Source organism: Argentina anserina, chromosome 3 (genome assembly GCF_933775445.1).
Source record: "Argentina anserina chromosome 3, drPotAnse1.1, whole genome shotgun sequence".
Lineage (NCBI taxonomy): Eukaryota > Viridiplantae > Streptophyta > Magnoliopsida > Rosales > Rosaceae > Argentina > Argentina anserina.
Genome location: NC_065874.1, coordinates 11,934,620 through 11,947,176, shown reverse-complemented (window position 1 = coordinate 11,947,176; position 12,557 = coordinate 11,934,620). Strand labels below are relative to the sequence as shown.

The 12,557-nt window shown below is 36.9% G+C and overlaps 2 protein-coding genes and 1 pseudogene across 2 annotated transcripts in view; all 3 read left to right on the top strand.

Annotated features, from left to right (window-relative positions):
- The first annotated feature begins 86 nt into the window (after positions 1 to 86).
- Positions 87 to 12,276, top strand: LOC126789157 (L-type lectin-domain containing receptor kinase VII.1-like). The gene is made up of 2 exons (XM_050515250.1): positions 87 to 773; positions 12,129 to 12,276. Exons 1-2 carry the CDS (start codon positions 87 to 89, stop codon positions 12,240 to 12,242), a joined length of 801 nt encoding a protein of 266 aa, XP_050371207.1. The 3' UTR covers positions 12,243 to 12,276.
- LOC126789140 (protein SPA1-RELATED 4) overlaps positions 4,349 to 12,557 on the top strand; it is a 24,758-nt gene continuing 16,549 nt past the window's right edge. Inside the window, exon 1 of the mRNA XM_050515218.1 lies at positions 4,349 to 4,427. The gene's annotated coding sequence lies outside the window, so the exon portion shown is untranslated. The remainder of the gene's footprint in view (positions 4,428 to 12,557) is intronic.
- LOC126789169 (probable serine/threonine-protein kinase At1g54610) lies at positions 4,816 to 11,083 on the top strand (annotated as a pseudogene).

Here is a 12,557-nt window from a genome sequence, read left to right as displayed (position 1 = left end):
GGAGTCAATTTCATTTGTATATATTGACTGCTGATGATGCTATTGAAACTCACAGTTTGCTCCTACTGCCTTCAGAGTTCTAAACAATGCAGTCTCACCAATTATTTGTGCTTTTCCTATCCCAACTATTGTTGCTCCAATCTACTTCTGCCATTGATTTTGCCTTCAATGGTTTCAATTCTTCTGATATCTTGCTCTACGGCAATGCAACGACAGATTCCGGTGTACTTTCTCTTACTGAAAATAGCACTTATTCTATTGGTAGAGCTCTCTACAATGCCAAGGTACCTACAAGATATTCAAGCTCTTTGAACCTTCTGCCTTTCACAACCTCATTTACTTTTTCCATAGCCCCATACAAGGATCCTCTTGCGGGTCATGGATTCGTCCTCGTTTTTGTTCCTGCTCCTGGCATCCAAGGTGCCTCTGCAGCGCAGTATCTCGGCTTCTTGAACAATACAAACGATGGTAATCCCAGCAACCATGCTTTTGGTATTGAATTCGATGTGTTCAAAGACGCCGAACACAGCGATATCGACAACAATCATGTTGGTGTTGATGTCAATTCTCTTAATTCTCTGGCTTCTTACAAAGCCGGATATTGGCTTGGCGATGACACAAAGGAGGACAGTAACAACACTAATTGGTCTTTCAAGGAGGTAGAGCTGAACGATGGAGGCAATTACCAAGCATGGATTGAGTACTGGAACAACCAGCTCAGCATCACCTTGGCTCCAGAAAACATAAAAAAGCCAGGGAGACCTTTGATTAAGGTTCCTCTTGATCTCTCTGATGTGTTCCTTGATGAAATGTACGTGGGATTCACTGCATCAACTGGAGCGAACATTCAAAATCACAAAATTTTGAGTTGGAGCTTCAGTAATTGAAGCTGACAAGTACTCTTTTTGTGTTCTCCTAGGCTCCTAGCTAATTCGGATTGGAGTTTGTAATAAGTAAGCTTGCCTTCATGGAGCAGCTACATGTATGTTGGTTATTTTACATTATGGAACCAAATACTAGGTCATTGATGTTTTAGGTAACTATCGTCTTTTCTAAGTTTTCATTGGAAATATTGAAATCTGAAACTACTGTTACCAATTTTAAGTATCAAAATGAGGTGACATCTATCATGATTTTGTCATTGTTTTTAAATGATTTCAACGTAAGGATGAATCATCCACCTGATTTGGTATAAAACTTTGGAGTTATGTAGAACTTCTTATCCGTTCATGAGAATTCTGGGTGGGTTTATGTATGCGTTTTGGAGGGCATCATTTGTTGCTTGGCCCAGTGGTCACAATACAGACAGGTGAATGTGCCTTGTAGGACATCTGGACATGTATGTCTACCACATCAAAGAAAATGAAATATATACTCCAAACGAATCTAATGTTCTAATTAAGATAAGGACATCTTCAATCTGGTTTGATGAGTGTCAATGCCTACAGAAACAGAGAAGCAACGTGTGAAGTAGAAAGACAGAACTGAAAGTGCCAAGAAATGTTTCTACCAAATAGACCAGAAAAACTAAGGGCCTAGTTAAGAAGCAGATAGCGTTAATATTAATTACTGGAACAGTACATACTACTACAGCTTAATTAAGTGATTAGATTTACTTCTAACATTTGGTTTAAGGTTCGTGTATATATTTTAACTGTTCACTCGATGGTAAAGTAAATCTGGATCGGTTTCACCTCTCTTTTACCCCGCAAATTTGGTCTTCCTTAATCCTTAACTTTAATATATACTGATCTTTAGCTAGTTTCTCTTGTCAGGTAATATCCATGCACGGATATATAGCTCTTTCAATTCCAGTGCGATATGAAATCAGTGGAAACGTTTCTGATGATGATGGTTCCAAGTATATGTACAAGTATAACAACGCAGAGCACAAAACTTGACCAATCTAAACCAACCGTAGTTTCGTACCGGTACGGTAAAGCCGGAAAGAGCCACCGGCCGAGGTCTAACCTAAGCAGCGGTAGCTGAGAGACAAGTGGGTTAGCAGTCTCTAGCAAGATATTCCTTAATATGTACTGAAGTTAGTATTCTTTAATCTCAAGTTCATAGGAAGTTTGGAGCTAGATTTTGATATAATCAGAATTCTAGTCAAGTGACATGAATATGTTGCACCAAGTCATGAATACATGGGGCGGTGTTCATGTTTTTAGTTATTTATTGGTTCAATCAGGAGCACACATCCCCTGCTGTGATTTGGTACATGATATACAAAAATCCAAGATCGTAAACTATGTGCATGTACTTTGAAGCTCTACAACCTATATTGATTGATTAGTACTTCTCCTAGATTATTAGTCGATCTATATTGATCTATATTACTATGTATATATGTTTATATCAAATAATGTACTGTGCTGAGGATTAGTACGCAGTGTCTGCGTTAGGCCAAAAGTGGCCGGGAGCATGATGTATAGTTAATTAGACATAACTACATACCTAACCCTTAATTGGATCATCTCAATTTCTCAACCATGGATGGTCAATCTATCTATGAATTACAAGAAACAAACATTTCACGTTCAGGTGCTTTTTATATTTTATCATGATCTAATGGCTAGTTCAAACGCATATTAAATATCGCGCAATTCTGAGGTTTCAGACAATATTTGACGTCACACCACAAGCCTAGAAAACGAAAAATATTAATGAAAAGTTGGAAGGGAAAGTATTATGATAGATGAGACTGTTTGCCTGTGATCTCATATTAAATAGAGGCCATTGTTGGTCACGTTGGTAGTTTGGAATAAAGCGGGAAGATAAACAAGACGAGTTGAAAGAAGTGGTCTTGCCCAACTCTCTGGCTGCCAAGCAAGCCCCCCATAAAGTAATAATTTTTTGATGATGGACCGTAGACCCAATAAGGATACAAGAAGATTGGAACTCTACCCAAATTATCATTTTAAATATTCAAAGTTGCAGACTTTGGAATTATTTTTTAGATAATTAGATATAAACCTAATATTGTCACGTCTTTTTTAAAATAAACTCATTAATAATTTTTTTTCATAGTACACCCACACCACATAAGCAAACTTACCATACTGAGAGTTTGTCTATGATTAATAACTTTTTTCATTTTTTGATTTATTGATTTAACTTTCAGACTGTACATTGCTATATTTGGTATCATACTCAATTTTAGCAACAATTTGAATTTCAAATGTTAAGCTAAATATTAGTTGGATATAACTTTAACATAAATATTACATTCTTAATTTCTTACCTTGTTTTATGTATATATACTATGTATATAAGTATCATGTGAAAAGAAAAAGGTTGAAAAAGAAATGGGGAAAACATTTTTGTTTTACGAATTGTGTTGTGAAAGTGGTTGGAGAATGAGATCAAATGAAGGAAAGAGTTTTGTCTTACTAATTGGATTGCATTTTAACTCATACCATATTTGATGTTATATGTCTACTCGTAAGGTATCTAATTGTAAGTTGCACAATTTTATTCTTTGATATTTTTTTTTCTTTTTCTAAGTATATTAGTCATGTTTAATCTTAATCGAGATAACCTATTTATCTCAACCATTTACATTATTAAATGTATCTATTAAGTAGGGCTTAAGTAATAGAAAATCTAATGACCTACCGAAAATGTCGATCACAAGAGAGAGAGAGAGAGAGAGAGAGAGAGATATATATATATATATATATATATATATAGACACACACATATTTATGCAATCATAGGTATAATGTAATAGAAAATCTAATGACGAGGTACAATAAAAATTAGAGTCTAATATATAGGTGTCATACGAAAATATTTATTAGATAAATTTCCTATATGCCAGAGTATTTGAAACTCAAGTCAATTAGAAATAGTACTCTAATTATTTGAGGTTTAGTCATAATTCTACCATATATATAGAGAATAAATTCTTTAGCACTTAACTTTACAACAAATTATAGGAAACAATCCATGATTTTGAAATAATAATTAAATTGATTGAAATATAAAATTTGTGAGAATTACACAAACTCCATAATCATGGTATTATCTGATGTTATAAATATTAAATTGTGATATTTTGTAAATTTTATAAAAAAATAAGACATAAAATATATCATAATTGACACATTTTAAATGTCTACTGAAAATATATATTTAGTGGATTTTATTTAAAACCTATCATGAAAAATTGAAAATTGGGTGTAATTCTAATCCTCTTTTTTTTAAGGAATTTACAAGCACTGTTCTGTGCTTTATGTGGGGAGATTTTTGTTTGTTTTTTGTTGGAAATTATATTGGAGGATTTTATGAGGCCGGAGAGAGCTTCCTTCTTTATGGTGACACTGTAGAGCTTCTCTTCTTTGCTTTTTTTTTAGTGGAGAGTTATACTGTTAGTCCTGATAGGCTTTGGAAGGAAACTGAATACCCTGTTCATGGTGAAACTGGTAACTCACTCTCTCTCTCCTTCTCACACATGCAAGTCATGGTATTTTCTTCATGTATGTTCCCAAGACATGTTTTTTCTTCTTGGGTTTATTGCTTTAGATTGATTGCAGGTGTTTGCATTTCTAGGGTTTTCTTGTTTACTTGGTTTAGATTGATTGTTTTTGCACTTCTTGTGACTGTGATGAAAATAATGAATTGGGTTTTGTGGTTTGATCCTGCTTGTTTTGATATATATATATATATATATATATATATATATATATTTTTTTTTTGGATCATTCTTAGTGTGATAAAAGTGGTCTCTGCTTTGTATGGTGCTGAAATTTTGTTCATGAAGTTACTTTTTCGCCTAGCAGGAATTCTGTTTTTCTGTGAGAAGTTGTTGATGTGCTCTGCTTGCTGAGAAAGTGGGAGTTATCAGAGATGAGGTTTTGATTTAAGATGGTGGTGGAAGTGAGAGACTTTGTTGGATGCGTGTGTTCTTGCCTTCATGCTTCTATAGGAGGACAACAATGGAAGGTTCATCTGAGAATGCCTGGCAGCGTCTCAAACCAGAATCCAAGGCTTAGTCATGGTAGAAGATTCGGCTTCTTGGGTGGTTCATCGCAGGATTCGAATTTGAGGAATGAAAGAGATGGGGTTGTGGTGGCACACACTGATGACCTAAGAAACCAGGGTGGATTGTCTGTGGTGTGTGAGGATGAGGTACCAGTGAACCTTTTGTCCGAGCTATTGAATGGGGGGATGTTAGCTTGAGGCCATGGTTGGATAGACCGGATCGATCTGTGGATGCTTTTGAATGCTTGCATATATTTAGGCAAATAGTAGACATTGTTAATGTAGCACATTCAGAAGGAATTGTTGTTCATAATGTGAGGCCTTCCTGCTTTGTTATGTCGTCTTTTAATCGTGTCTCTTTCATCGAGTCTGCCTCTTGCTCAGATTCTGGCACTGATTCTCCCGAGGATGGGTTAAATAGCCCTACCCTGGAAGCTAAGAAGTTGACCTCTGCCTTGCATCAGAAACAAAGCAATGCAGCAAGTGGGAATTTGAATTCATGAAAGCTCCAGCGAATGCTTTGTCTGATACAAGTTGCATGCGGTCAAGTTCAATATATGCAGCACACAACTCATTAATGCAACATAGAACCAGAGAGAGGAGTGCTCAACTAGAAGATAAGAGACAGCTATTTCCAATGAAACAGATTTTGCATATGGAGAGCAGTTGGTATACAAGTCCTGAAGAAGTTTCTGGTGGTCCAAGTCCTTGTGCTTCAGACAATTACCGATCAGGAGTTCCTCTATTTGAGGTTTGTAAAGATGGAGATTTTTTTTATTGGTCGCTGCTTTGAGATGGTTTCTAATCATAAAATACCAGTTTGAGTAAGTCATATAAGGGGTTGCATACCGGACTAGAATTTAGTTGATTTGGAAGTAAGGAGATTGGTCTTTCTTATCCCTACTCTTGCTATGTTATGTTTTGGGTGTTCTATTGGATATAAGTTGGGTTATATTATGATAATTTATCTTTGTCCAGCTTTTAGATCTTACAGTTTGTGGCTTAACCAATCGATTTTTCATATTTACCATTTAATACAGATTATGGCGTTGCCCATTCCTTTCCTCAAACAGTACTGCCCTCTATAGATTTCCGCTGGATTCGGTTACTTAACATTTATTTTTGTGCAGATTGGTCAGGGAACATATAGTAACGTCTATAGGGCTCGTGATCTTGATCAAAAGAAAATTGTAGCGTTAAAGAAAGTGAGATTTGATAACTCAGAGCCCGAGAGTGTTCACTTTATGGCAAGGGAAATTCTCATCTTACGGAGGCTTGATCATCAAAATGTGATAAAACTAGAAGGTCTAGTTACATCAAGGATGTCTTGCTGCTTGTACCTTGTATTTTAGTACATGGAGCATGATTTGGCAGGGCTTGCTTTACACCCTGGCCTGAAATTTACAGAAGCACAGGTATGTAATAGTAGTTCTTACATCTTAGACTAAATATTTATCATGCTTTGTTTTTCCTCTTCAACTTTGCGTACTAGAAATAACACCATAACCTTTCCTCATCATCAGCAACAGTTGATGCTACTGGCATATTTTATTTTCCATAGCCACTTGTATAATTGTTGCATAGTATCTTGTAATTCTAATTCATCTTTACATATTAACACAGAAACTTTAGTGTAGTATTATTTGGGCTGTAAGCATTGAGATATCACCATTTATTGGCAGGTTAAGTGTTACATGCAACAACTATTATGTGGACTTGATCATTGTCACAGTCGTGGGGTTTTGCATCGTGACATTAAAGGGTCCACCCTTTTAATTGACAACAGTGGCATGTTGAAAATTGCTGATTTTGGTCTGACGAGTATTTTTGATCCCCATCAAAATCAGCCTTTAACTAGCCGGGTTGTAACTCTCTGGTACCGACCGCCAGAGCTTTTACTTGGTGCTACTTACTATGGGACTGCCGTTGATCTGTGGAGTACAGGTTGCATACTTGCTGAACTATATGCCGGCAAACCTATAATGCCTGGAAGAACCGAGGTACTGATAGTTCATAGTTGTTTACCTCTGCGTGTGTCAAGATGATGCTCTTAACTACTTGATATCATTCCGAATCATTGTGGTACGAATGCATAGGCGATAAAGTGTTAAAACTTTCCAGTAGTGCTCTTAATAGTCCCAATAATATTTGGTTGTGTAAACTATTAAACTAATATTTGATTTTGTTCCAATATTTCCTTGCCACTTGATAAACTAGGGCCTGTTTATTAGAGTGATTCCCTATGATTCCCAAATCAAGAGTGATTCACCTCTCCTAATTGAATCCTGATTATATGCAATCAACATTAATGTGTATCATCTAAGTTTAGGAATGTCAATCATCTCAGTTAGGAATGTTATTCATTGTAATTATATTTGCAGCAGTATATATGTGTATCAAATGTATTCATTCAGATCAATGGAAATTCAATCCTAACATGGTATCAGCCTAAAAACAGATCCTAACCTTTCAAGTTTCGCTTCTTCTGTGTCGTTTTCCGTCTGCGTCTGTCTTCCCCCATTCCATCCTCCATGGCCAAGCCCACCCCTCCCTCCAGAACTTCATTTTATGCTTTGGTGAAGGTTGACATGATATCTCGTTTAATTTGAATGCCATAACTCTTCTTTCATCAAGTAGATCTGTTTTATGTGATAGTTTACAACATACCGAATGTGATGGAACTGGCATTTCCCACATCTGTCTTCTGGCTTTTTGAATCGGCATTGATATAGAATCAGAAGTAGTCTGAGTGTAGTATGTAATGTTTTGCTTTTTCTTTCCAAATCGGAAAAGATGATTCCGTAGGATATGGTCTAATCGTTTGGCTGGTAGGGTACGTCCCCTATAGTTTTATGGTTTCTCTTGTGGTGTCTGTTTTGAGTTTTATTCTTGAGAGTGTCTTATGCCTCTTTTAAACGTATGTGTAGCTGAGTAATATCTGCCGATGATCTCACTTTGTAGTTTCTTTTGCTTTTAGGTGGAGCAGTTGCATAAGATTTTCAAGCTTTGCGGCTCACCTTCTGAGGATTACTGGAGAAAATCAAAATTGCCTCATGCAACCATATTTAAGCCTCAACAGCCTTATAGACGCTGTGTTGCAGAAGCTTTTAAGGATTTTCCTGTTCCAGCTTTAGCACTTATGGCACCCTTCTTTCCATAGACCCTGAAGATCGTGGGTCTGCATCTTCTGCTCTCAAGAGTGAGGTTTGGATTCTAAATTTAGTCCTACACATTTGTAGTCTCTGATATCTTGAAAGTTACTTTGACTCAATTTTAGAGCTCTGTCTGCCTGTGCATGCTCACATGTGCAGTAGATCCTGTCTTTGAAATTCAAGTCTGTTTCCTCTGGTGCTTTGAGAAGTTCAACTTTACTATATCAAATTGTTTTCTCAATTGTATACAAGATATTAACATATATCAGATAAATACTTGTGGCAAGAAAATAATGCACTGAAGTTCTTACTTTCAATAAAGGTTATCAGTTCTTCGTGTCATGATAAGTTGCACCGTCTAGATTGCAGCAAGTTCTTTTGCTTGTCCACTCTTGAGTATTGACTAATTAGTTGGAGACTTGGAGAAACATAAAAACTAGACTAGACGTTTGATACTCTTAATTGTGCAACTATTTAAGTTTTAGATACCACTATTTATTGGTAAATAGTAGTTTGTTTTGGCAAAGCTTCTGACAGCAAAATTTTCTAATTTTTATTCTTAACAGTTCTTTACCACGAAACCTCTTCCTTGTGATCCGTCAAATTTGCCAAAGTATCCTCCCAGCAAAGAGTTTGATGTTAAAGTACGGGATGAGGAAGCTAGAAGGTTAGTATTCTCACACAAATCAGTAGCTTACTCTTTGGAACACATAAGTTATTTGTGTGCTCAATGTTTTTTTGAAAGCATTGCACCGTATGATGTGGTTCCCACATATGCACATGCTTATTTGTGAAATTATTGGGTCTTAATGGTTCATGCATTGTCGACCTAATGTCTTGACTTCCTGGGATCATTTGATGCATGCTTCCTGTGGGCAGATTCATGCTTCTGGGTAACACTTTAGCCTCTCCATATGTGTGAAATTATAGGAACATGATGGTTACTGTACTTAATATATATTATAGCATCGGTTGAGCTTGGTGATTGACAAGTGGCATCATATTATCCTGGACTTCAATTTGAAAGTTTAAAGAGTGGACTCTGAAGTTTGCCTTAAGTGATTGAGTTTTGAACAAATCCTAGACAAATTTATAGCTATTACAAGATAACAGGGCTATAATTCACGTTGCGATAAGAGTTCAGAATCTCATAGCTATGGCCTTGACTTTATGATAGCAAATTCATGGGATTAGGCTTGTATCATTTTAACGATTCTGTGGTTGAAATGGTCTATTTTTGTCAATTTCTTTGGACCATTATTTTGCAATGGGTTTCTCAAACTTAGTATTTTTTCTGGTGCTTCTCAACTAGTCCTTGTAACTTCTACTGAAGGTTGCCTTTGTAATCTGTTTTCATATACATTGGTAGACAAGGAGCAGCAGGTAAGGGCCAGAGACATGACCCTGGGAGGAGAGGAACAAGAGTCTCGAGCCATACCGGCACCTGATGCCAATGCTGAATTAGTCATGTCAATGCAGTTGTCTATAACAAAAAATACAATTGACAACTATGTCCGTCCATGGAGATACTTTTTTGTTAATCTCGTCTTGCTTTTCTCTGCACATAGGCTCACTGATGAATGTGAGGAGAGTAAGCACTTTCAAAGCATAACTACATTAGGGGAGATCATTTTCTTCTTAATTAAATGCATGAACCCGACAAAATGTTTAATGCAAGTTACAGTTGCATTTAGGTCTGGTTTTTGTATTTCTTACAGATCCCAAACAATTATATAATCGAACATTTCTCTTAGTTTTCCATTTTTCGGTCATTGAGATATTTTCTTTCATAAAGTTCTAGGATGATCCTTATTGCATGCAACATTTTAGAAAATCTTTTGACTCCCCTCTTTCAGTTTATAAGATGCCAGAATTCGTACTGTAGTTTATGTGATACGTTATTAAATTTTTATTTCATATGGGAATAATACAATGGCTTTCTTGTTACAGAAAAGACAAGATCAGTCGAGTTCTAAAAGTCGAAGGGAGAAGTTTAATCCTCATCCTGAAGAAGTTGCTTCTGGCCTTCCAATTGATCCTCCTAGGCCATCACATGCTGTAGAACCAAGTATAGAATCTCATGGCCATAATCATAAGAGAGCGTCCCATTCAGGGCCATTGTCAAATGGTGCTGACTTGTCATGTATGGCAGCAGGGAGAAGTATGCTGACTGAGGAACGCAGAAAAAGGTCCAATTCTTCCCAGATAGGTGTTCCGAAAGTAATGGGTCGGTTTCCAGGTTCTAATAGAAAAGATGACGTCAGAAGCAACAAAGATCCAATTGTTGTGAGTTCTTCCCCTTGGGCTGTGTTTCCCCCATGATGATTCTCTCTTTATAGCTAAACCCTTATGGCGAATTTTATTCAATGTTTTTCTTGGCTAATTAATGGTTTTTCCTGCTTACTTCAGGTTGGTTATGGATCAAAGGGTCACAAAATTCACTTCTCAGGTCCGTTGTTAGTCCCCTCTGGCAACATGGATCAGATGTTGAAAGACCATGATTTCCAGGTCCAAGAAGCTGTTAGACGAGCACGAATTGACAAGGCAAAGGTCCGAAAATATCAGGCAGAAAGCAACCCAATATCCACCAATTCGTTATTTGTTTCTGGTCGATGAGCCAGGTATTTGGTAGACCCCAAAATCTGAGCATCAGGAATCTCACTGCAGAATAATTGCTGGTTCTCTTGTGACATAGTTATTTATTGGTGGGGTGTTTTTTCTTTTGTATAGGGGGGCACTTGGTGGAAAAATAGCTTACAACTCTCCTGTATCTTTTTTTCCACTTTGCTACTTAAATATGGCCCATTCTTGTACAGCTTTTTACAAGCCATAAGCTGTAGAGTACGTGGGAAATATGAAATGTCATTCTAAGTTGCCCAGATATGTCTTACTCAGTGATCGTTCAATCACAATTTATTCATTCCAGTAAAGAACAGGTAATCGGGTAGGAATCTCTTCATAGTTTTCATTTCACTTTTCTTTTCTCACTTTCACATCCAGTTATGATTACCCTGTTTCTTACAGCTTGACTTATGGTTTATCCCACCAATGTAAAGTGCTGCAGATTTCTTTAACTTTGAATTTTAAGTTAACTGAGACTTGTGCAAATTGGGTTGGGGTAATCGGCACTATAAGGTTGAAAATCTATGCTGGTTGTGAATTAGACCTGAAATATTGAAAAGCTGGTGCAGACAACTCTTGAGACTTGAATTTGGAGTCAATTTCATTTGTATATATTGACTGCTGATGCTGCTGTTGAAACTCACAGTTTGTTTGCTCCTACTGCCTTCGGAGTTCTAAACAATGCAGTCGCTCCAATTACTTGCGCTTTTCCTATCCCAACTATTTTTGCTCCAATCTACTTCTGCAATTGATTTCACCTTTAATGGTTTCAATTCTTCTGATATCTTGCTCTACGGCAATGCAACGACAGATTCCGGTGTACTTTCTCTTACTGAAAATAGCACTTATTCTATTGGTAGAGCTCTCTACAATGCCAAGGTACCTACAAGGTACTCAAACTCTTTGAACCTTCTGCCTTTCACAACCTCATTTACCTTTTCTATAGCCCCATACAAGGATCCTCTTGGAGGTCATGGATTCGTCCTCGTTTTTGTTCCTGCTCCTGGCATCCAAGGTGCCTCTGCAGCTCAGTATCTCGGCTTCTTAAACAACACAAACGATGGTAATCCCAGCAACCATGTTTTTGGTATCGAATTCGATGTGTTCAAAGACGCCGAACACAGCGATATCGACAACAATCATGTAGGTGTTGATGTCAATTCTCTTACTTCTCTGGCTTCTTACAAAGCCGGATATTGGCTTGGCGATGACACAAAGGAGGACAGTAACAGCACTAGCTGGTCTTTCAAGGAAGTAGAACTGAATGATGGAGGCAATTACCAAGCATGGATTGAGTACTGGAACAACCAGCTCAGCATCACATTGGCCCCAGAAAACATAAAAAAGCCAGGGAGACCTTTGATTAAGGTTCCTCTTGATCTCTCTGATGTTTTCCTTGATGAAATGTACGTGGGATTCACTGCATCAACTGGAGCGAGCATTCAAAATCACAAAATTTTGAGTTGGAGCTTCAGTAATTGAAGCTGACAAGTACTCTTTGTGCATGTTCTCCTAGCTAAAGATAATACTTGTCATGAATTTGGGTTAAAACTTGTAATAAGCTGCCTTCATGGAGCAGCTACATGTATGTTGGTTATTTCACATTATGGAACCAAATACTAGGTTATTGATGTTCTAGGTAACTATCGTCTTTTCTTAGTTTTCATTTGAAAGATTGAAATCTGAAACTACTGTTACCAATTTTTACTTTTTTAGTATCAAAATGAGGTGAAATGTATCATGATTTTGTCTTTGTTTTAAAATGATTTCAGCGTAAGGATGAATCATCCACCTAAT

Excerpts from the sequence above, each read along its gene's own strand:
- LOC126789157 (XM_050515250.1), top strand. The coding sequence starts at position 87 with ATGCAGTCTCACCAATTATTTGTGCTTTTCCTATCCCAACTATTGTTG. Across the intron at positions 774-12,128 it reads CAGGGAGACCTTTGATTAAG|GTTCCTCTTGATCTCTCTGA; the intron begins GTTCCTCTTGAT and ends CCTTTGATTAAG.